The 24081-nt window shown below is 56.1% G+C and overlaps 8 protein-coding genes across 8 annotated transcripts; 5 read left to right on the top strand and 3 right to left on the bottom strand.

The window, feature by feature from the left end:
* Positions 1 to 359: 359 nt before the first annotated feature.
* On the top strand, positions 360 to 2484 carry G647_05164 (N-acetylmuramic acid 6-phosphate etherase; the record flags this gene model as incomplete). Its single annotated transcript, XM_008729496.1, has 3 exons — positions 360 to 595; positions 659 to 1112; positions 1162 to 2484. 3 exons carry the CDS (start codon positions 360 to 362, stop codon positions 2482 to 2484), a joined length of 2013 nt encoding a protein of 670 aa, XP_008727718.1.
* Positions 2485 to 3753: 1269 nt separating this feature from the next.
* Positions 3754 to 8135, bottom strand: G647_05163 (uncharacterized protein; the record flags this gene model as incomplete). The annotated part of the gene is made up of 3 exons (XM_008729495.1): positions 3754 to 7199; positions 7249 to 7423; positions 7476 to 8135. The coding sequence occupies 3 exons, from the start codon at positions 8133 to 8135 to the stop codon at positions 3754 to 3756; spliced, it is 4281 nt and encodes a 1426-aa protein (XP_008727717.1).
* Positions 8136 to 8315: 180 nt separating this feature from the next.
* On the top strand, positions 8316 to 8774 carry G647_05162 (uncharacterized protein; the record flags this gene model as incomplete). Its single annotated transcript, XM_008729494.1, has 1 exon — positions 8316 to 8774. The coding sequence occupies one exon, from the start codon at positions 8316 to 8318 to the stop codon at positions 8772 to 8774; it is 459 nt and encodes a 152-aa protein (XP_008727716.1).
* Positions 8775 to 8832: 58 nt separating this feature from the next.
* Positions 8833 to 12900, top strand: G647_05161 (uncharacterized protein; the record flags this gene model as incomplete). The annotated part of the gene is made up of 1 exon (XM_008729493.1): positions 8833 to 12900. One exon carries the CDS (start codon positions 8833 to 8835, stop codon positions 12898 to 12900), a length of 4068 nt encoding a protein of 1355 aa, XP_008727715.1.
* Positions 12901 to 13901: 1001 nt separating this feature from the next.
* Positions 13902 to 16196, top strand: G647_05160 (uncharacterized protein; the record flags this gene model as incomplete). The annotated part of the gene is made up of 1 exon (XM_008729492.1): positions 13902 to 16196. One exon carries the CDS (start codon positions 13902 to 13904, stop codon positions 16194 to 16196), a length of 2295 nt encoding a protein of 764 aa, XP_008727714.1.
* A 1254-nt stretch (positions 16197 to 17450) lies between these two features.
* G647_05159 (uncharacterized protein) lies at positions 17451 to 20309 on the top strand (the record flags this gene model as incomplete). Its single annotated transcript, XM_008729491.1, has 1 exon — positions 17451 to 20309. The coding sequence occupies one exon, from the start codon at positions 17451 to 17453 to the stop codon at positions 20307 to 20309; it is 2859 nt and encodes a 952-aa protein (XP_008727713.1).
* An 885-nt stretch (positions 20310 to 21194) lies between these two features.
* On the bottom strand, positions 21195 to 22508 carry G647_05158 (uncharacterized protein; the record flags this gene model as incomplete). Its single annotated transcript, XM_008729490.1, has 1 exon — positions 21195 to 22508. One exon carries the CDS (start codon positions 22506 to 22508, stop codon positions 21195 to 21197), a length of 1314 nt encoding a protein of 437 aa, XP_008727712.1.
* Positions 22509 to 23087: 579 nt separating this feature from the next.
* G647_05157 (uncharacterized protein) lies at positions 23088 to 23684 on the bottom strand (the record flags this gene model as incomplete). Its single annotated transcript, XM_008729489.1, has 1 exon — positions 23088 to 23684. One exon carries the CDS (start codon positions 23682 to 23684, stop codon positions 23088 to 23090), a length of 597 nt encoding a protein of 198 aa, XP_008727711.1.
* Positions 23685 to 24081: the final 397 nt, after the last annotated feature.

The raw sequence follows: 24081 nt of genomic DNA, 5'->3' as shown, positions 1-24081 counted from the left end.
TGCGAAATGTGGAGGCATTTTCTTCAATGGGACAGGATCGACGTTGGCACCGAAAGCTTGAACACAGACAAGTGACGATTAAGCGATGTCGGTAATCTCCAGCTGCCCGCGGGAGAGGTACCCGGGCGTGCAGGGCCGAATTCACAGGGTAGCAGTCGTGCTTCTCCGCGCAGTCTGCGGCTCTTAACTTCAGTAGTCGTGTTGGAAGGAATGTTGCAACCAGTGTGGCAGAAGATCCGCTGTGGCAAGCGGGTGTTGCACTGTACATACGCGAAGGTAGAAGGCATTCCCTGGCATGACCAGAAAGACAGTATGAGTTCGACGAGGCTTTCAAGTGTCTTGAAAGTAGGACGGGCGGAATGGCAGCACTGAACATCTTGGCCGGCTTGCAAACCGAACAAAGAAACTCGGCTTCGTCCAACATCGACCAAGTCTCGACGCTTGAACTTTGCCACATCATCAATGACCAGGACGCAACAATTGCGGACTCGGTAGCAGAATGCATCCCAACTATAGCAGCCGCGATTGACTGCTTAGCTGGCAGGGTCCGTGCCGGAGGTAGGGTGATCTATGTCGGTGCTGGGACCAGCGGGAGGTAATGCATCAATGTCGCTTCCGCGTGACAGTGCTTTTGAGGCTAATCGCTCGTCCCTCGCAGACTGGGGATCTTGGATGCGTCAGAAATCCCTCCGACCTTCTCCTCACCAGAAGGTCAGTTTGTGGGCATCATTGCAGGCGGCGAGGCTGCCATTCGACATGCACAAGAGGGGGCCGAGGACGATGTCGATGCTGCGGTCCAAGATCTTGAAGCTCTCCATCTGAACGGTCAGGTCGACTCGTTAGTTGGCATTGCTGCTTCTGGACGCACCCCGTACGTGCTGAGCTGCCTCTCGTATGCCAAGAGGCTGGGTTCCGCCACCATCGGTGTAGCTTGCACGGAGCCATCCGCTATGAGTAGGAGCAACACTGTCGACTATATGATCAGTCCCGTCGTTGGACCGGAGGTCGTGACGGGAAGCACGAGGATGAAGGCGGGTACTGCAACCAAGCTGGTCCTCAATATGCTCAGCACCGGGACTATGATCAAGTTGGGAAAGACATTCGGGAACATGGTCAGTGCTATTGAATCAGATCCTGACAGAGACGAGCTGATTGCAATAGATGGTCGACCTGAAAGCCACGAATCTCAAACTCCAACAGCGGTCTCGGAATATATTACGAACAGTCTGTGGGCTGAGATGTCCCACCTCGGACGACGACCTCGACATTCTTCTGCACAAATGTCACGGTAGCGTTAAGCTCGCTATTGCATCGTTGAGCTTGGGGGTATCTGTGTCAGAAGCGGAGCGTCGTCTTGACGAAGCTGGCGGTGTCCTCGCGGACCTTTTGAAACAGGTCGTCGATCTATCGCTTCCTGACGACAGTACGAACCAGAGATATCTTCTCTGCATCGATGGAGGCGGGAGCAAGTGTGCGGCAGCAGTCATATCTGTGGATGGCGAATATGGGCACGGCGAATCCTCCGGCTGCAATGTGACAGATGTTGGCGTCGAGGCCTCACTTGCGTCCATTTCGTCCGCGATACAAGGGGCCTGCGACACAATGGCCACCCTCAAAGGCAAGAGTTGGAGACCCAGCCTTTTCTCTTCTGTTTGGGTTGCGCTAGCCGGGCACGACCGGAAGCAAATCGCCACGATCGTCGACAAAGCCTTGGAGGACTTGTTCGCGCGACCCCAGGGGCCAGGCTTGACAATCACAAACGATATCGAGCTCCTTGCAATTCCGGCTGCAGAGAAACACAATGTCGATTCATCGGTCGTGCTCGTAGCTGGAACTGGATCGGTGGCAATGAGCTTCCAGCGTCAAAAAGGTCGATTCGTTCGCACCGGAAGGTCAGGAGGTTGGGGTCATCTGCTTGGTGACGACGGCTCAGGCTTTGATATCGGGCGACGGGCTATACGCGTCGCATTGGCTGCATTGGAGGGTCTCGACACAGCGGGCAATCAAGAGCAGGGGCTCGTACACCAGACTGCTTCTCACGTCGAAAGCCTCATACTTGATCACTTTCGGCCCCCGGGCACTCCTACGCGCGACTTCGACCTGCTGAGCACAGTACTGACGTGGCCGTCGGAACTGGAGAAGAAGAGACGCATCGCACAAGTCGCTCGCCTTGTCATCGAGGCTAGCAAATGTGACCATGAAGCCAAAATTATTGTCGACGGTGCGGTAGAAGCTCTGGTGCGGCTGCTCACCACCCTCACCAGCTCCGAACGGATCGATAGTCAAGGTTCAGTATTGGTCCTGGGAGGCGGATTGATGCAGAGTCCGGCTTTCTCTAATGCGGTCCTCAAGTCACTCGGCGAGAAAGGGACAGCCTTCAAACACGTCGAAGTTGTTGACCATCCCGCCAGCTCCGCCGTCAAGTACTTGTTGCACAAGCGACGGGATCGAGCCTGGATCGGGATGTCCCCTCCGTGTCCGTGATTATTGGGCCATCACCAGGACCTGGTGCCGAGTGGAGATCAGGTTCCAGATCTGTTGCAGCTGCAGTCGAGCCACGCCTATCAGCCCTGAAGGCGGGTTACGGGATAAGCTAGCGGTTCTGTCCAACCATGTTTCCAGCTCTTCACGTTCGCTCTCCAAGCTAGTAGGGATTTAGTTCCTTGAACTGTGGCCTATCGAGAGTCAATACAACGTTGGACGAGTTCCTAATCTGCCGTCTTGAGAGACCTGGAAACTCACACTACAATTACTTGCTGATAGTCGAGCAGCCGGGTCCTATGACATGTCGATATCGGCTTTAGGAGCTGTGTGACGCGGTGCAGCAGGGCGCTGAAGCGGAGGAGATGTACGGCACGAGGACCGGGAACTGTGGAATCTCCGAGCCTCAAGAGGAGGCCCATGGAATCCATACGCAGACACTCGTAGGAGGCAAGGATGCAGCACAGAAGTGAAGACAGAAGGCTGGTGGAGGGAGCAGGAATTGAAGCCGGTCTAAAGCGGGTGATGAGGCAGATGTGAAGTTTTGGCTGATCAGATTCTAGACAGTTAACTGTCGTGCCTGCCTTGTCTTCAGTATTGAACGGCTCGCTCTTTCCTCGTTGTCGCGGTCACTCTCTCGTCTCTTCAGCCTCCCGTGGCCCCCCACGGCAATTCGAACAGGCTGGCGGCGATGAGGCTTGATGGGTCAAATCTGGTGGGAGTTGATACAATTCGCCTTGGGGTAGAGAGGCTCTCAATGCTATTCATGCGCAGTTATGAATCCCGATCTGTCAGACTCCCTGCTGTGGCTAGCCAAGTAAGCGCAATCCGAACACTCCATGCTCGCAAATGAACAATTTCCCTCCGAGACAATGTCCAGAGAGCGAGCACATTACAACTCCCTGCTCTCAGCTATCACAAATAATGATATTGTACACTGTGGAACCCGCAACATTCTCCCCACTGCTTTGCTGCATGACCCTTGCGTTTCGCCACTCCAAGCATGCCGGCGGATCTTCGAGCATCTCGGACACCCTCGTCGACACATGCTGATCATACGCTCCAAGTGGCGTCAGATCTCGGACGCGTCCGAGTTCTCCTTTCTCACAAGATAAGACGCATCCATATGATGGAGAGGCAAGGTACACGTCCAACGCCCATTCTATGCCAACTTCGTGCCTCGTCGACCACCCGATTGCGTTGCGGTTTGCGTTCAGGGGAAGTTTGCAGCCGCATGCACAGGGTAGTGGAGGCGAACCTCTCTTTGACTCCCTAAGAATCTGGACCTCCTCCACTGGGGCTAGATTCGGCTTCCTTCGTTGTGGTCTCTGGCTCATTGTCCTTCTCCTCCCTCGCAGCAGAGAAATCTCTTCGATATTTCGAAAGGGCTTCGGCCACCTTCTCAAAGTCCTTGACCTCATGGGCTCTCAGATCGGCGATAACCTGCTTCAGCCCTGTATGGAATTCATCCTTGGTGGCTTTATCCTTGATATCGCTCGCTGACGACATTTGCACAAGGATCTTCTCATCTGGCAGCCCGAGCTGGCTGAAATGCTGCTCTTCGCAGTTCTGATCATTGCAGGTTTGGCCAGAAAGCTCGGTTGGGCAGAGAGGGCGGGAGTGATCGATATTGTTGCTGTATGTCAACGAGCGGTAGCCCGATTTGACGGTTTCGTTGAAGTCAGAGTGAAACCGGTAGCTCTTGAAGGAGCTGAAGGGAGTTTTGTAGGGTACGTAGTGGACGGTTGGGGTGGTAGTGCCGCTAAGGAGAGCAACCGCCTCAGCTGCTTCGCTCGGTCTTGGTGCCGGTTTGACTATGGCATCGACTTCGGTAAGTTGAGCATCTGATTCGAGATCGTCCCGGGTGTTGATTGGCACTTCTGAAACAACGGAGACATCATCAATCGGGGCCCGCCCCTCCGTGGGAGACCCAACAGCGTTCAATGCCGTTGCTGAGCTGTCGTTGACAGGAGCCTCAGACACGGCTGGAGTGGGAGCCGCTGCTGCTACGTCCACAACTGCTGTTGGGTTGTGAAAACCATCGGTCTCCTCTGGGACCCCAGTCGTTGGTGTGCCACTTTCGATGGGGGCTGTCTCAGGGTCATACTCGCCTTCGTCGTCCGATTGTTGCATTGGCACAGAAGTGTCGACATCGGCAGGCTCGTACTCATCTTCGTGCATGGAGGCAGAAGAGCCAACCCCAGCTGGCTCATATTCCTCTTCCTCTTCGTCATCCGAACCAGACATGCTCGCACTTCCGTTACTATCGTTGTCCATGTCCATTGTCTCCTCAGTCAACTCTTGTCCCATGGACGTTTTTGGCAGCGTCTCGTGAGATTCCTCGTAATATTCAGGTTCGGGTGAGATCTCCATTTCGCCTGCTCCCAGTTGATCGTCAAGAGCAGCCTGAAGTTGCGCATCGGTGGAATCGGGTTCTTCAGGCGGAGTGATCTCGAAACGGTCGGGAGCAGGAGGCTCTGGAACATCATCTGTCCGCATTCCCTGTCCGTGCTCAATCGTAGGTCCGAGTGCCGAGGATGTGATCAGGTCTGGCGTTAGGTTGTCGCCATTGTCTTCCATTCGCATTTGAGCATCGTCCTCAGCAAGCGTTGCAGCGGCAGAGTCCAGCTGCACAGCGAGCAGATCCTGGTCGTCTTGGTGAGTTGACCCTTGGCTGGCGACATCTCCATTGCTCAAGCCTGGCAGTGGCTGTGAATCTGTCCTAGTTGCTGGCTGCGCCGCTGGGTTCATGACCGGTTCTTGCTGAGCAGGTAATGCTTGTTCTTCCGCAAGTTTCTCGAGCTTGATCTGTTGCAACTCATCTGAGTATTGCTTCTGACCTTCTTGGCCTTCTTTGAGCTGCTGTTCGAAACGGCCAACCTCCTCATTAAGCTCCTTCTCTTGCACAACCAATCGGTCCAACTCTGCCTGGAGGTTTTGGATTTGTCCACGAATCCGGCTTAGCTCTTTGCGTGAGTTTTCCAGCCGACTCTCAGTCTTCTTTACTTCGGCATTAAGATCTGGTAGGCCCTCTTGCAACACTTGTTGACGTTGTGAGCGCTGCCTTAGAACTTCTGCCTTCAAAGCGGCAGCTCGTTCTTGAAGTTGCTCCCGAGTCAGTTTGGACGCCGTCCTATTCCCGAAAGTCTGTCGCTGGGATCCACTCAACTCAAGCGGTTGAGCGATTGGCGAGCTGCTCGGCTGATGTTCTTCGCCGCCAACTGGAGGCGTCGCAGGCTTCGAAGATGACGGGGATTCCAACTGGCTCCTGGTTCGCTTCAACTTGTTGCGCTCCATCTCAGCAATCTTCCGCCGCATAGCTTCTATCTCAGACTGCTTGGCCCGGTACAGTTGATCACTTCCAGGTCCATTGTTGGAAGCAGGTTGCAGCGACGCCGCGGCAACTTGGTCAACGCCTGCGGACCTGCTTGAGGGGGGAGAGGTGGCGAGGGACGACTCTTGAGGCTGATCTTCTCGCCGAGCAGTTTGATCTGGCTCGTGATCTAGGGCCATCATATCATTTTCGGTATCTTCAACAACTTCGCCTTCCGAGTCATAGTCGAGGTCGTTGTCTGCGGGCGGAATAGATGATGTATGTGGCAGATCCTGTTGCATGTTCGGCTTCTTGTTTGGGGGTTGGAAAGCTGATGAAGCGGTATTTGGGTCTGAGGAGCGCTTCGCTGGAATTAGGGAGGACGAAGATTGAAACGGTAAAGGTTGACTAGTCGATTCAGCGATCCCAGGCGCCTCGCTGGAGCTCATAAACAATCCTGGTATCAGAGAGGTTACTGAGGGTTGATTGGAGGATGACACTTTGCTCGCGACCAGAGGCGTGAAGGCTCCGAGCTGAAGGGTCGACTCGGTCACGTCGACCGAACCGTCGCGGTCAGGAGTGCTCTCTTGTGCCGAAGAAGGTTGTGCTAGATTAGCTTCGTTCCGGGCCTGTGCCTCCCGCTTCAGCTGTTCCATCTTCTGCTTCACCAGCCCAATGGGTGCCTTTGGTTTGATTACACCAGTAACGGCCAGAGTGGCAGGGGTCTCTGGCTGGGTGGCGGGCGCAACTTGTGAGGTAGCAAGGGTTGCGGCAACTTCCGACGCATTTGTAGAAACCGTGACAGGAAGTGGCAGCGAAGACTCTTCTCGTGTAACGATTGGTTGAGCGACCTGAGGGGAAGTAGATCGACCCGCCTTCGCAGCAAGGAGCTGTGCGATCCTATCTTTTCGCTCCAGGCTAGGATTTGGTGCTGTCTGTTGCCTCTTCGCATCCATGCCTGCCGGCGGTGGTGGGGGCTCAGAGGCCACTGCCGATGCAGCGAGAGCAGTAGAAGCTGGTGGGATGCCAGTCTGAGCACCAGTTTGTGTGACGGCGTACTCATGCATATCGACCTTCGCTTGCTGCGCTGGCGGAGATCCGTCTGCGTCAGCCATGGAGACATCTTCTTTGGACTGCTCCGGTTCAATCTTAAGGCCAAGCTCTCCATACAACTCCCGCAAGATCTGCGGATTGACGCCTTCCTTGACGAGGTCTGCGTAAAGGATCTTGTGAGGTACGAGAGATAATACTGCGCCCTTAGCGAGTTGTCTCAACTCAGTGTGTGACTTGTTGTCGTAGACTCTCTCCACCTTCTTTGGGCCGTGACCTTTGGAGGCATTGCTGGTGGGTCCGAAGCTCCCGGACGATCTGTCTTGGATGGTCGCTGGTCGAGTGGGATCATAGGCTAAACAGAATTCAGTTCAGCTTGAAGTCAGAAACTGAGAGATACTTACGAGAAGCACCACCATCCATCGCTGGATCATGCTCGCCAAGGTCGTCTCTATCTATCTTTTGAGAGACAGCCGTTTCGTGAGCGGGCGTCGCTTGGCCCATCAGATTCTGGGCAGTCGCGAAAAGCATGTCAAGGTCAGATCTCGAGCCAAACGAGGGAAGCGACTGATCTGCAGGCTGATTAGATGAGGAACATCGCAGGGTTAGTGCGCCCACCTTTTTCGTTGACTAGGCTTATCACACCCCTGGAGATGGGGCGTGGATTGCTTGAACTTGCGCTCTGTGCTGCCACAGGTGCGCTGTATGTGTGGCTGTCTCTTGGCCATTCCGTCCCAGCATGAGCGCCTTGTTGTGATCCTATGTATGGGTCGCCGTGCTGCTGCCTCGTCTGTTCGTTTTGTACAAAACCTGAACCAAAACCTTGCACTCCAGCTGTAGAAAACTGCGAATATGGTGACGAGGTGGACGTGTTCACCGCTGCACTCAGCTGGGGATATCCGGGACTGGGAAGTGGGACTGGAGGGAGATTGGGAGGAGGTGGAGGCAGAAAGCTCCCGCTTGCAAACTGTTTGAAGAAGTCGGAATTGAAGTTGATGGGAGGAGGTGGGAAAGGAGGAAAGGACGGCGTAGGAAGAGGCAGCTGCGAGTTCTGCTCAAATCTCGGACCAGTGGTCGAGGGCGACGGTTGCTGCTGCTGCTGCTGTTGCTGGTAGGTAGGAAACGTCGATGGTTGACCCTGCCCCTGCGCAGGCTGCTGAAGGAGGCCCGGAGGGGTCTGGATCTGTTGCTGTAGGCCATTAGATGGATAGGAGGGATAGTAGGACTGCTGCTGAGGCGCGTATGACGGTGTGCCCGCGTACATCGGGGTGGAAGAGTAAGGATGCGCCATTTCAGCGGAACACGAGTCGGTAGAAAACAGTCAAGAGAGACGACGCCGTGACGATGTCATCGACGCCAAATGGGGATCCCACAGAAGCACGCTCTCACTGAATCCAAAAAACCGCTCATCATCATCACTGAGACAGTGCGCGAATTCACCACGGACAACACGCAGCTGTGAGTGTCCACGATGCCCGACAACTTCGCGTTCTGGCTCAGAAGTCGTCCTGCACTCGGTCTGACGGTAAAGTTCCCTCCAGAAGGATGGACGATTACCTTCCAGTCCGTAATGGTCGATACGTTGTTCTACTTCCGATACATGAGAGTTGGTCGCAGGGTCAGTGGTGTCGTTCTGCACTACAGACAGACCTTGACTTCCACTTGGCACCTGGTGTACGGTGGACTACTGACCTATACCATGGAACTGCTTGTCGACATTGTGACGCCCACCGTAGCAGCCATCGTGCCTACGGACGAGCACTTCTACGTCTTTGCGCCTCGTGTATACAAGTCCGCCGTAGGTGGCGCGTTGGTTGCTCCGCACAGGTGCGCTATCCCCAATCGAGGGCCCAAACAACAACACCCACCACTCGCCACTGGCTTGACGAAGCTGTCAAACCCACTGAACAAACATGTCCTAATGCATTGACAGCAATAGCGCTCGATTGATTGTGGGAGATAGCGCATCCTCCTCCCCCGGCGGCAACATGCTGCTTCACGACCGCAGTCCCGACACATCTCCCTTCAGCGGCCACAGTCAGCGGCCTTTCACCAGATCAGTTCATTCAGACTTGTCGATACAGACGCCAATGTCTTCCTCCAGCTACAACAAATCACTACTCTTCGCATCCCCGACACCGACTCCTACGACAGCCTCCAGACATGAACGACAACACTCGTACTCGCCCACGGCGTCTTTCAGCTCCGTCCCCTCCCATATGCGGAACAACTCGCTTCAGCGACAGGCGAGTTCCTCCAGTACATTTGCACCCAAGTTTATCAAGTCAGAAGAGATGCGCAAGAGCGAGGACAGGATATCGGCCATCGAAGGGGAGAATGACTTTTCCGGAAAACGTTATGTCTGGGTTAGAGATCCAGAAAAGGCATTCATTCGCGGATGGATAACAGAAGACCTACCGGGAAACAAAGTCGCCGTACAATTCGACAATGGCTCATCCATTGAGGCCGATGTCGACGAGGTGGATAAGGTCAACCCGGCGAAGTTTGACAAAGCCGACGACATGGCGGAACTTACTCATCTCAACGAAGGCTCAGTCATCCACAATCTCTACACCCGATATCAGGCTGACCTGATCTACACATACTCCGGTTTGTTCTTGGTCGCCATCAATCCGTACTGCCCCCTGCCCATCTACGGCAACGACTATATTCGCATGTACAAAGGACAAACGAGGGAAGACACTCGACCTCATATCTTTGCCGTTTCCGATGCTGCCTTTCGCCGCTTGGTCGAGGAAGGAGAGAACCAAAGTATCTTGGTGACGGGCGAGTCAGGCGCGGGCAAGACCGAGAATACGAAAAAGGTCATTCAGTACCTGGCTGCGGTTGCGACGTCAGATCTGGACACGCCCGTGACAGGCAGAACACCTGGGAAACAACTCTCAAATCTCTCCCAACAGATCCTTCGGGCCAATCCCATCCTGGAGTCTTTCGGCAATGCCCAGACAGTCAGAAACAACAACTCATCTAGATTCGGAAAGTTCATTCGTATTCAGTTTACTCGGTCTGGCCAAATTGCGGGCGCCTTCATCGACTGGTATCTACTCGAAAAGTCAAGAGTGGTCAAAGTCAGCCAGCAAGAACGAAGTTACCATGTCTTCTACCAGCTGCTGGCCGGAGCGGACCAACGAATGAGGGACTCGCTGCTCATAGCCGGCATGGATGTCGAGGACTTTGCTTATACTCGAGCTGGTAACGACACGATTGGCGGGGTTTCTGACCGAGATGAGTGGAATACGCTGATTGAGGCATTCCACATCATGAACTTCTCCGAGAAGGAGCAGATGGCCATTTTCCGAACTGTCGCTGCGATATTACACCTAGGCAATGTTGGCGTCCGCCAAGAGAGCAGAGCTACAGACCAAGCTTCTCTGACTACCGAAGCACGAGCATCTGTAGACAAGGCGTGTCGGTTGTTGGGTGTGCAATCTGAGCCATTCGTCAAAGGTCTCCTGCATCCGCGAGTGAAAGCCGGCCGAGAATGGGTTGAGAAAGTCCAAACACCCGAGCAGGTGCGTCTTGCGCTTGATGCGCTGTCCAAAGGCATTTATGAGCGAGGATTCGGCGACCTGGTGTCCAAAATCAATAACCAGCTTGACCGAGGTGGTGTGAGCAGCGATGATAGCCACTTTATCGGAGTGCTCGATCTTGCCGGATTCGAGATATTTGAGACCAACAGCTTCGAACAGCTCTGCATCAACTACACAAACGAGAAGCTGCAGCAGTTCTTCAACCACTACATGTTCGTCCTGGAACAAGAAGAATACGCGCGCGAGCAGATTGAATGGCAGTTCATTGACTTTGGCAAAGACCTCCAGCCTACGATTGATCTCATCGAGCTACCGAACCCTATTGGCATTTTCTCCTGCCTCGATGAAGACTCGGTGATGCCGAAAGCGACGGATAAGTCCTTTACCGAAAAGCTCAACTCTTTGTGGGAAAATAAGACTGCGAAATATGCGCCTGCGCGTACTCGGCAAGGCTTCATTCTGACACACTATGCGGCCGAAGTTGAATACTCCACGGAAGGCTGGCTGGAAAAGAACAAAGATCCTCTCAACGACAATCTGACCCGCCTCCTTGCCGCGTCGAAAGATGATCACATTGCCAACCTCTTCAGCGACTGTGTGGACGAGGTTGATGAGCCTTACAGCCCAAGAAGTCGAGTCAAAAAGGGCTTGTTTCGAACCGTTGCCCAGAGGCACAAGGAGCAACTGAGCATTCTGATGCGACAGCTACATTCAACACAGCCTCACTTCGTCCGGTGTATCCTGCCCAATCACAAGAAGAAACCGAAGCAATTTGTGGCACCCTTGGTCCTAGATCAATTGCGGTGTAACGGTGTGCTTGAGGGCATCCGCATCGCGCGTACGGGCTTCCCGAACAGATTGACGTTTGCGGAATTCCGGTCGCGATACGAGGTTCTTTGCAAAGACATGCCGAAAGGATATTTGGGAGGCCAAGAGGCAGCGAAGATCATGCTCAATCGACTGCAGATGGAGCAATCAAACTATCGGGTCGGTCTGACGAAGGTGTTCTTCCGGGCGGGAGTCTTGGCCGACTTGGAAGAACAACGAGACGCCTTGATCCGGGAGATCATGTCTAGGTTCCAGTCGATTGCTCGAGGCTTCATGCAACGACGCATGGCCTTCAAGCAGCTTTACCGTGCGGAAGCCACGAGAGTCATTCAACGAAACCTCAACGTCTACCTCGATCTCCAAGACAACCCGTGGTGGCGGCTGTTTGTCCGCATGAAGCCTCTCCTGGGGGCGACTCGTACTGCAAGTGAAGTCAAAAAGCGAGACGAAAAGATTGAGCAGCTGCAGGTCAAGTTGAAACAAGATGCGGCCGAGCGACAGCGAGTTGAAGACGAACGGAGGCGTGCCGAGATTGAAGCGCACCGCATCCAGCAAACACTCGATTCGGAGCGGGCATTAGCATTGGATAAAGAAGAGATCTTCAAGAGGCTCCAATATCGGGAGAGTGAGCTCTCTGAGAAGCTAGCCGAGGCCCTGACCGAACAAGAAGCGCTCGAAGACCAACTCGACGAAGCCATCGACTCCAAAAGGAAAACCGAAGAGGAGTTGACCACTCGTCGAGAGCAAGTGCTCCAGGCCGGCCAGATCATAACGAGACTGGAGGCCGAGAAGAAGGATCTCCAACGTCAGATCGATAAGCTCGAAGATGAGCTCGAGCATGTGGAAAAGACGCACACGCAGAACGACGATCGATTGCAAACCATCAGTCAGGAGCTTCGGTCATTGAAGAGCAACTTGAGCGTGAAGGACCGGAAGATATCTGAACTAGAGACCAGCTTGCAGCAGGCCGAGAAAGACAAGGAAAGCCGTGCGTCGAGTCTCGAGCAAGAGCTCCGTTCTCTGAAGAGTCAGCTGGCACAGCGCGACCGTGCCTCAGAAGGTCTCGAGCAGGAACTCCGCTCTGTGAGAAGTCAGCTCGCACAGCGAGATCGTGCCACCGAGGACCTGGAGAAGAAGCTCCATCGCGCCGAGACTCTCCGCACGGAGGAGAGCAGACGACAAGCCGAAGACTTTGACGTCCAAATCCGCGCCTTGAAGAACGAACTTAACCAGAAGGACCGCAAGTTGCAAGATCTGGAAAGCACACTCTCCAAAATCGACCAAGACGCCGAGGCCAAGCTCGCACGTACGGCCGATGAGCTTGACCAGTCAAAGAAACTGCTCCGAGAATTACAGGGTCAAAATGACGAGCTTAGGAAGCAAGTCACGGCGACGGCGCTTGCTACGTCCAAACACCAAGAGAATCTCCGGCGAAAGGAAGGCGAGCTTTCGGCTCTGATGGCAGACGTCGAGCAACACGAGCGGGAGAAGCTCGAGCTGAGGAGAGAGAATGAGAGGCTGGCTGACGGGTTTGAAGACCTCACCACCAAGAAGAGAGAGGCGCTCGCTGAGATGGAGAGGTTACGAGAGCAGCGAACCAGGATGGAACGGGAAGCTGTGGAGGTCAGGAGGTGTCTAGAGAAGGTGATGCCGTTCTTTACCCAGCATTTTGCGTGATGCAGTGGTTCGGGTGTAATGTGTAGCAAACGTCGACATGGGAAGATGATGTTGGCTTGTGCCAGGGCGGCGTTGTGGCTTCTTCTGCGAGATGATTGTGTATGGTGCTGGGCGTCGTGGATCGCGTGTGACGAAGACTCCAGGGGCGATGCGTGTTTCTTGCATGGCACTGTACTGTACATACTGTGTAGCTGTCCGGACCGGCGGTAACAAGCCATTGTGTACACTGAAGAGCCGGTGGAAGTAGTTTCCCAGCCCCGCCACTCAACCTCGTCGTCGGTGTCGCCAGCCTCGTGATCGTGTCCACAATCGGCCGCGGCGCGAGCTTGATCCTTGTCGTCTTGCTCAAGCCGAGTCTCCACTGTACCGTCGACTGTGTACATACACGACATAGTACGGAGTACTCCGTATAGATAGAGCGTATCGAAGCCTGACTTCCTTCTGTGGACCGAGCATATCTCAGCGCCCTGACTGCCCACGCCGCGAGACGGTCCGATCATTCGCAGCTCGTCGCCCCGGATCTCGACTCCGTCAATCTGCCTAAACGGCCTGCCGTATGGACCAACACGTAATTGGCTCGAGCCTCGACGATGACACTGCCGATGCCACCGCCTCGAACCTTAACCACTTCTCGTACGGGGGTCGTGGTTGTCCGCGCTCCAATTGGTACGAGGGGGGCTGGCTAAAGCATTTTCCTTGGTGCTTGTTTTCCTTTCTCGAATCGTCCGTCTCTACAGATGGGATTTCGCAGGAGAACGACCGCTGTGCCGTCCGACCATGGCATCAACTCTGCGACCTCGGCATCAGAGTCTGTGTCCGATATGAGATAATGAGAAGGCAAGGCCAGGAGGACGGGCAATACGCTCGTTAATCTCAATCAGGTATCACACGAGGCGGGAAACCAGGACAAAACATGGCCGCCACCAAAGCTCGACTGGACTGCGTCTAAACACCGACGTTCATAGAGCTCAACAGCCCATTGCGACGCCACGGAGACGGACATGGACAGCTTGAGACAACACGTCGCGAGCGTGGTCGGCCGGTTCTCGCCTGCGCACCTACAACATCGGTACCAGCTCTTACGCCAGCACGAAGTCCTCGCAAACAATTCCCCGGTATCGCATCAGGTGTCCCGACTCCGTTTCCGCCATCTCTCTCGATGGAACGTCAAGCATCGTGCCATCGCCGGGCTCGCGACGCTGATCGGCGTGGTCCTCGTCGTTGTGTGCCCCATAATCTTATCCTCGGGAAAGCGAGCACCGGCTGCCTCGCCACGGCCACAGTTCGCGTGGCAGCACTTTCCGCTTGAGAAGGGATATTTGCAGGGATTGCGAAAGCTGGTTCCCCCCAGGCATAGAGAACAAGACGATGCACAGCGTGTCTCCTCTCCAGGCAAAGGTCGCACGGGAACGCAGTACCCCGATCCAGTCGTATACGATCCCTACTCGTCGCCGCCGCCTGGTTCGCAGCAGACCATTCCCGCGGCCGAAGGGTGCTTTCTCGACGAAGAGAACACAATAACCCCGCCAGTCATCTGGGCCTACAACGGCGTGCCTGAACGGGCACCGGAACCCATGCTGGGCTCTCACGACGTGCTTGGCCTCAATAAAGATGTCTGCTTTGATAGATACGGCCGGTACGGGGCGTACGGTCTTGGGTATCACGTCAGTGAGGGAGGCACCGGGCTCGGAATCCACGGCGACATGGATGGCACGGACATGACCCTGAAGAACGACTCACGCATTGATTGGCGTGGCGTCGACCTCGGCCGGGCACAGCGCATTTGCGGAGAGAGGAATCGGCGTCGCTTCTCGCTGTCACTCCCGCCGCCGTTCACGGACGACGTCTTCCACTTCCGCCAGACAGGGACATGGCCAGCCCCGGCGCCGGAGTCGGCATCGTCGTCACCACCAGAACCAGTCTCCCACCCAGATCCGGGACCAGGATACGGCGGAGACTCAGGCGACGGTTCTCAAGATCGTAACCACCCGCACATCGCTCGGACGGCCATCGTCCTCCGCCTATGGGACCAATACACCTGGACAAACTACTCTCACTTGTACATCCGGTCCCTTGTCACGGAACTCAACCTCAACGCTGGCGCCGCCTACGACATACACCTTCTTATCCAGATCAAAGACGGGAGCCCTATCTGGGCGTCTCCCGACGTCCACGACGCCGTGCTCGACCGCGTCGTCCCCCGCGAATACCGCTCCATGGCGACCCTGTGGTCCGAGGACCTGCTGTGTCTGCTCTACCCGGGCCCCTTCGAGCCGCAGTTCGACCGCCCGGGACCGATCCACAGCGTCGGCCGAAGCATGCACATGGCACTGCAGTGGTTCGCGGCCCACCACCCGGAGTACGACTTCTTCTGGAACTGGGAGATGGACATCCGCTACATCGGGCATTGGTACGAACTGTTCGATCGCGTCGATCGCTGGTCGCAGGCTCAGCCCCGGGAAGGCCTGTGGGAGCGGACAGGCAGGTTCTATATCCCTTCTGCGCATCAAGGGTGGGAATCTTTTGCCAACGACACGGCGACGAGGGCGCGGAATCATACCAGCAGCGAGAGCGATAAGCATAGCGCCATCTCCGGGCCCCAAACCTTTCCCGGCTGGGAGGAAGACGACCGCAACGCCGTCTTCGGCGAGGACTACCGCGCGAGATTGGGCCTTCTTCCTCTTCCTCCTCATTCCGAGTCCGAAGCACACGCCAACGAACCGGCCGACTACATCACCTTCCTGCCCCAATTCCAACCGGCGCACACGTTCTGGATCTTCCGCGCCGACGTGTCGGGCTACAGCACGGCGCTCCCCATCCCACCGCGCCGCACCAGCATCGTCACGGCCAGCCGGTTCTCCCGGCGTCTGTTGTCACTCATGCACCGCGAGACGGCGCTCGCGCGGCACAGCATGGCCGGCGAGATGTTCCCGGCCAGCATCGCGCTGCATTACGGGTTGAAGGCCGCGTTTGCGCCCCACCCCATGTACTTTGATCGGCGGTGGAATGAGTCAGCGTATATTGAGGACGTGTTCAACGGACATCCCGTCACGGGCGAGGCCGGCGGGTATAGCGAGAGTGTGTTTAGTGAGGCCTTGCAGCATAATTTCCGGGGAGGCACGTATTATTACGACGCGGCCTTCGCCGGACGGGTGTGGAGGACGTGGTTGGGCTATCGAGACGGCGCGGAGGGTGGTGGACCATGGGAGCGGGATCGGAAGGAGAGTAGTGGGAGGATGTGTTGGCGGAGTGTGTTGCTTCATCCTGTCAAGTGGGAGGAGGGGGATGTCGGATAGGAGGAGGCAGCATGTTTGCTGACATGTCTATCTGTGGCTCATCGAATACGGTATGCTCGAGGAGCGGGGCATCTGAGGCAAGCGTGTTTCAGGGGCAACCGAAGACTAGACTCCGAGGGCGAAGAAACAACATGGATGACGAGATTGCAGGACTGACGGGACTTTGAAGGCGGCGGCGGGCAGGGACAAGTTCGGCGGCAGCAAGTCGCGAAATTGACAGGCGATGAACAGTGGTGACGGTGAAGGCGACGGTGAAGCAGCGCAACCTGAGAATGGGCGTGAGAGGCAGCAGCGAGCGAGAGTCTTTGGTGTGTTGACTGCTTCATGTGAATATCGGCTGCATCACCAGCATACGGAGTACTGTACCATGTCTCTTTCGCGCCTGAATTTATTACCCATGCATCTTCACACTTCTCGGAGGATTTTGAGCTGTGCCTGACAGGCCGGTTGGACGCCACGCGAGAGGCTAAGGGAAATCTGAAGCACGCCAGGCCGAGGGGCGTTGGGAGAGGCGTTGTGGGACGTTGAGCTGCGGCAGCGCTGAATGGCTGGCTTCACTTTCCCCTCACCTTCGTCTCCCGAACGCCACGCCACGCACGCTCACTGTTTCCATCGTTTCCATCGTTTTGCATTCTGTGACCGGCCGACGCGGTTCGAAGATTGGTCTCAGCAGGCCGCCGACTGTAGACTGTGGCCCTGGCCTGCCTCAGCTGCCGACCTGATGCTGGCCCATGTTCGTCAATGTCACGTTGTGCGGGCGAAATGGCTGAAAGCAACCATGCTGATTCGGCTATCGAGAGGGCTGCGTTGATGGTCACCAAAAGATCGAGGACCTGCATACCACCTCATCCATGCAAGTCATGCCACACCCCGGTCTGCTGGCGCCCGTTTGCTGCGACCGCATGGTTGAAGGGTTGTTCCCAGATGGCCTTAGGAAACCTTATCATGCCATGCCACTGGCCGTCTCGCAAGTCGTGTTGCACTTCGTGCCTCGAATGCTGTTTCCGACTCTCTAACTCTCCCCGAACTCAGACTCGACGACCTCGACACCCTGGGCTGGACGCACACCGCAGGGCAAAGCGTGCCAGGCCGTGTTACGATGTTCACCTTGTAACAGTCTCAGGCTGCCCTTGATTTCAGGGATCTAGAGCCGAGTCGCCAGGTCTCTCGCTTATCACCATCCGTTTCCCGTCACTCATTTGTCAACGTTTTAATCGGTTCAATATTCCTTCCTGGCTGGCCCGGGAGTCCATCATGCCGGCGAGGTGGTTGTCGATTCGAAAGAGAAACCCTCTACATCAGCACGATCCGGATTTACCACCTCCGGCAAAACAACAGGACTTTGATTTTGCTTTTGGAGAGCCGCCTTCAGCTCCTCAGACCGACGCGGCCAGAGTTGGGCCCAGGCTCGTTCAGATACGCCCAACAACATCTGGAGGCAACACAGGCAAGAGGAAACCACGGGTCGAGGTGCCTTCAAGACGACCACGGACTACAGAGGCTCATAAACCCTCGCCGCTGCAGAACCCCAATGGTATCTCGAGGTCGGAGGACAGCTTTATAGGCCTGGCCTTCGGTAGCCCAAGCCATCCGCCTGCGAGTTTCGGGGCCCATGTCGAGGCGGGCAGTTCACCGGAGCACAACCCTTTCGCTCGGCACCAACAAGGACTCCGAGACAAGACCAGCCAAATGCAATCCAAGAGATGGAGGAAGATTGGCACTCTGTTCAAGCCACGACATGTTCTCAGACGGGACGAAGTGCCATCAGGACCGACCATTGGCCTGCCTACGGGTTTGATAGTGTTAGACAAAGACCCAGCTCTGTCGCCGGACCATGCTGGGCAGGACAGGTTAAGAGTTGGACTACCAGAGCAGCCAACGCGTGAGCCGCCTCCGCCACCCCTCGAGAAGCATGCCAAAACAGCACCGAGAGCTGCAGACTTGCCTGCACAAGGCCCCGAAGACGACTCAATGTCCAGACCTTCTAGCGCAACCGCAACCGACACCGGCTCCATGACCGGAGAGCCTCACAGAAGACCGCCAATACCTAAGCTAGAACTAGCCATCCCCCGCAACCTGGACGCTGCAAAGCGCTCCTCGTCCCTCCTAGCCAGACGAAGCAAGACGTTGGAGAGTTTGAAATCGCTCGAGGACAGCCGACCTACCACCAAGGGCACCATCGACGGTGGCCTCGATGACGGCTCGAAACCTGACTCAAAGCCTCTCACACCACTCAAGCCACCGAGACGGCTAACCACTCCCACAATGACCAGATCACCGGCAGTGAGCAAGTACTCGCTATTTCCAACCCCGTCTCCGGCCCCTGTCAAGTTCGTAGGCAGAGTGCCCGGCACGGAGCATGACACCCTCTCCGCAGGTCAACTAAAGAGATCAGCCACCTCGCCCGCGCGACTGTCTCCGATGCAAGACCACTTCGGCGATGTATCTAAGCCGGTCCCACTCAACCCTAGGAGGATAGACCCCGTCGAGCCATATTTTAACAGCCCGGAGGATAATACAGCATCCACAGACCGTGAAGCACCTTGGAGCTCTGCTCATTCTTTTCAATCATCTGTATCCTCTGCCACGACTGTCGATGAGATATTCTTCGACATCAAGTCTTTCCGGGACTCGAAGGGTGTCGAGGATGGGCATTTTGTCATGACGAGGCCGGACTCTGCACAAGTTGAGCTTGCTCGCACCAGGTCGAAGCGGGCAGCCCCTTCGAGTCGCCTGCGGCAGATGGAGGCTTCGACGTCCGATGAACATCCGTCGGAGCCAGCTCCAGCATCTAGCGGCAGCCAGTCTGCGTTGACGACGAAACATACTTCCGTCAACACGGCTTACTTCGACGAGGCGATTGCTGCGGTGGAAAGACTCACCACGCCGACAGCGGGTATGCCTCGTGTAGGTGTGCAGCCGGCAATTCCGACTGTCACAGTTGCAGACCATGACGACAAGCCACCGCTGCCCTCGCTGTCCAAGCTGCAACCTTCGAAGCCTGCGGACCATCATCTCAGGCTCACCAGTAAAAGCCACGAGGAAGTCAGCCGCCTGATCCCCTCTCCAGTGGTAGAGTCGAAAGAAGATGACTCGCCCAAACCTGACGCGTCACCCACAACAGGCCCCAAGACTCGACAAATCCTGGTCGCAAAGGTGGTCTCTCCCCAGTTTGCCGCGATCAAGTGCGTCGATCGGCCTATTGACGACTCGCCGACCATCCCTCAAGGTCCTCCTAGCCCGAAAAGAACTCCAAAACCTCCCTCGCCTTCGGAAGACAAGCCACCACCGGTGCCCAAAAAGGATGCCAAGTTCATCCCGATGTCCAAGTATGCGCCCAAGGGTACTGTAAACGCCATCGAACGGCGATCCGGCGTCACCCCCACACGACCTGTACGGGCCAACACCGAAGACCTGGCCGTACGTCAGCCGTCACAACGGGTGTCAAAGGAACGATCGGCGACAATGCCATCTTCCGTCCAGACGCAACCACCTAACCAGTCTCCTCAGAGTTCGTCTCTCCGTGGTCTCGAGAAGACGGTCCCGCCTCGTCCCAACCCGGTTGCCTTGAACCCTATGGGACCCGCCGAAGTCGCCATTGCGCGGACGGTCTCCCTTTCTCGCAAACAATCTGCTCGTGTGCACATTCCTGGGCCTCGCCTGGCCGCCCGCCGCGCGGAAGCTCAAGCCTCGGCTCAGACGCAGACGCCGACGCAAACGCAAGCCCAAGCGCAATCACAACAGCTTCAGCGCCAACCCTCGGCCCACCGGCGGAACCCATCCACTGTGTCGCAAAAGTCCAACAAATCGCCCAAAGCACCCAAGGGCAGCATCCTGGGCCACCGACACAACCGGACCACCTCGTCGGCGAAGTCTACCCACCGGGCTTCCAAGGACTTCTCGTCCAAGACCAAGGTTGTCAAGACACCGGCAGATGGCAAATCCGGCGGTTTCGGTAAATTCATGTGGAGCAAGGAGTCCGAGAAGCAACTCATCAAGGAGGCTCGGAAGTGGGAGATCCTCGAGAAGAAGAGCTACTCGCCCATTGTCGTGCAGGCTGAGATGGGTCATCGGCCTGGACTTTCCGTGGGACTGGTCGTGGAGGGTACCTGATTTCCTCGGATGGCATTAGAGGCTCTTCATTTTTCAATTTCATCTTCATGTCGTTATGTTCATCATGTTCTTGTATCTTTTTTCTCATGTCCATCCCGGTTGTTTGACGATATTTTCGAGCGTGCGCACTCCGCCCAGCCTACGTTGCATGAGGCGAGGGAATCGGGCTTTGGGCGTTAGGCATCTGGCCTGGGGCATTATGCGGTGTACGGAGTATTACGGCGTGACGAGCCGGACATTGGAAGAAGTCTCCCCCGGGGGAAACGTGTGGTCCTCATGAATGGGGCACTTCTGGCACTTTCGGGAAGGGGAACAGACATGGGGGATACGGGGATCTACCGTAGGTGGTAAAAGTGATCCTTTACCGGCATGCTACCACTCTTCTACATACCTGATGTATGTTCGTATACATGTACAGAGACCGTTTCGTGGACCAAAAGTACAGAGTGACCAAAGGAAAGGACTGCGTGCCCGGATGGGGGAGAAGAAGATGAGGCGTCTCCTCTGCGGTACTAGAGGTTGTAGGATCAGGAAAGCGTAGGAGATACGACGAGACTGTTGTCTAAGACATCGGTGTGGAGGACTATGTGCAGAAATGCTACAATTAGGGTCAAATGTATCCGATGTATCCTGAAATGATCCGTCCGTCGTAGAGCAAGTACTGTAAGAGCCTAGTACACGTGCCAACTGAGGAGGCACCGAAGATTTAATGCCAGACATTTCGTAGCCCGGGAGTGAACACGGACATGGGACGCGCAACCGACGCGATGAGGTAGATAGAAACACACGAGTAGAATGTAATCAATACATGGCACAATCATTGATTTGATCATTCACTATTGACTCGCTCGCTCATCCCGCTCGCTCGTTCACCCACTCACCCACTCACTCATCCATCTGCCACTGATAACTCAACTCCTCCATCCTGCCCTTTTTCGACCGCGCCTGGAACCACTCCTTCTCAAACCCGTTACTTCGATCGACCCCGTCCCAGCGCCAGCCAGGCAGGATACCATACCGATTCGGCGCGGCAGGCGGGCCGGTATACACCTTCTTCCTGCCCACGGCACTGGCTCCGCGGGATTTTGCGCCTCGTCGCGCCGACCCCGTTCTGTGCGGCCCGTCGTCCGCATCCTCCTTCGCCGCCTCGTCTGCCCTTTTCTGCGCCATATACTCAGCCATGGGATCATCCCAGCGGATCTTGCCCCTCAACTCGTCATTCATGACCTCGTCATCGATGCCGCGCCCCAGGGTCAAGAACTTGGCCTCGTCGAGCTGTTTCCGCTTCTCGTCCCTTTCGCGCCGTTGGACCTCGCCCATCGCGTCCTCCTTGGCCTTCTTCTCCGCGCGCATCTTTTCCTGCTCCGCGGCGCGTGCCTCGGCGCGCTTGAGACTCACGTCGATGCGCCGCCCCGTGGCGTCCCTGTAGATCGTTTCTTCCTCCTCCTCTGGTCCTTCCGATGACGCGGCGGTGTCTTTCGTGTATTTTGATCTCTTCGCGTTCGCGTTCGAGTTCGATTTCCGTTTCGACCTCTCCAACCGCTCGAGTTCGGCCGCGGCCTCGGCCTCGGCCTGCATCTCTTCGCGACGGATCAGCGCGGCCGTGTCCGCGGCAGTCTGTAATCCGGCTTTGGCGCCAGACTGCATGCGCGCTGGTGCCGTCGTGGTGGTGGTGGTGTCGTCGGGCGCTTCGACGATCGCAGGGGCATCCTCATCATCAATGCCCTGTTGGCGGAGGCGCGATTCTTCAGCCGCCTCGGCGAGGATGCGGTCCGCTTCTGCGGCGGCGGCCGAGTCTCCTTCGTCGCCGCCCTCTTTTGGTTGGCGTGGTGATTCCGTAGATCCTGTAGTCGGAGTGCCCGTGGCCGTGCCCGGGGCCACGACCTTCCACGCGCTGGCGCCTTTCTTTTTTCGAAACTCGGCCGACTTGACGTTCGTGTCGAACGTCGGAGTGTCCTCATCGTCGTCGTCTGCGGCCGCTGTTCGTCGTGAAAGAGACAGCTCTTCATCGTCGTCCGCGATCACGAGCCCGCCTCCCGAGTTGGACGAGTCCTTGTTCTTTCGCCGCTTCTTCTTCGGGCGCGCTGAGTCTTGGAAGTCGGGTGAGGTGGTCCGGTCATGGGAGGAGGAGGAGCCTTTGGCATTTGAGGCGGTCAGGTAGTTCTTCGCCAGGTAGGCGGCGAGATTGGCGCCGGGCATGGTCGTGGCGGCATGCAGAAGATGCAGAAACGAAAGAGAGGAGGCCAACTAGGGGATCTGTCGTGTACGCAGACGGTACGGCGAGGCGCCTTCGAATCTTTCGCTGGATTAATTAGCAAGGCTGCGATGGACCGGCGACACCACTCATGTTTGCCGTGTTTGTCGTGTTTGCATGATTACAGCCTGGCTACGTCATTGTTGACCAACGCGTCACATGCAACGGGTACGATCTCACTCGGGCTTTGTAATTGTCGATATTGAATTTCTAGGACATAACCCATGCTATTGAGCAGCCATCTGTGATGACTCCAACGCCGACCATCAATTGTCAATCTCAGGTAGCCTCCAAGGTCATTCATATCCTCAAGAAGCGCCGTGCCGTTCCCGTGATGATAGTGTGTTGATACAGCTTCGCTTCCCTAATGAATTCTTGGGGTATCTCGACGAAATGAAAACATGAAAAGCACTCGCATCTCAGTTGCGGTGTTGCTCGATCATTACAAAGGGTGACAAGCCAGCCAACAACGCCGAGTCCAAGGTGAATCACAATCTCAGGACCAGTTCCCGGTGTTTCGCTGCTCAGGTCAAGTGAGCATAGTCGACGAATTCGTAGTCGTTGTCCTCATCGCTAGAAGCTTCGGCCTTCTCTTTGTCGTCGACCACGTCGTATTCCTTGGTGATGAGCTGCTCCGTCTCCTTGTTTTCGAATCGCTGGACGGCCTGGGCGATGGCCTGACTCAGGATGTCACGACCAGTCCGAGGACCCGTTGCATGATCGTAGCTGTACATGAAATCTGCTTCCACGGGTAGGGGGGCGTCGGACGCGTCTGGGACCTCCTCTTCCTCCGACGTGTCGGAGACATGAGCCAACGGGCCGTCCATAGCGTCGACGACCTCATTGCGAAAAGCCTTGCGAGCGAGTGTTGCAGCCTGGCTTACGGACTTGTTCTGAAGGTCGTGTCTGTACTTGGCTTCGCCTTTGCCGATCCGTCGATCCTGGTCTCGTCGATTTGGTCTGCCGAGGCATCTGCGGCAGTTGTCCTCATGCTGGGTATGCTTGTGGCAATGATGGTCTGAAGGCTCATGGCCTCCTCTTGCCCACTTCTTGTTGTTGGTCTTCTCACGGAGGTATGGTTTGGCTTCGCTGCGGAGGTCGTTGGCGAGCAGGGCAGACATGATGGTAAAGCAAGGCTCGATGGATAGCTGGGAGAGGTACGTGTTGGAAAGTAAATGGGAATATGTGATGAGGGATGTGGTAGGGTTGATGGAGTCTGTAAGCTGGACGAGCAGCTAGTCCTGGAAGTGGGTGTAGGTTGCCAACGAATGACGCGTGCAGGTGCGGACAGTCGTAGAAGAGGAAGGAACAAAGGAGAGTGTTCGCACAGGACAAAGTGACAGGGCGGGTTATCAGGTTGGAACAAAGAGATTCAGAAATCACAGCAGAGCTGTGGCAGGGTGAAAGGCAGAGCAGAGCAGACAGATAGCCGGGCTACGGGAGAGTCCTATATGAAGGTCGGGTGAAGCCGCAGTGAGGATGACGAGGGAGAAGGGGGACTCATGGTGTGTCACACGC

This window comes from Cladophialophora carrionii (assembly GCF_000365165.1).
Source record: "Cladophialophora carrionii CBS 160.54 unplaced genomic scaffold supercont1.4, whole genome shotgun sequence".
Lineage (NCBI taxonomy): Eukaryota > Fungi > Ascomycota > Eurotiomycetes > Chaetothyriales > Herpotrichiellaceae > Cladophialophora > Cladophialophora carrionii.
This window is presented reverse-complemented; position numbering and strand designations above follow the sequence as displayed.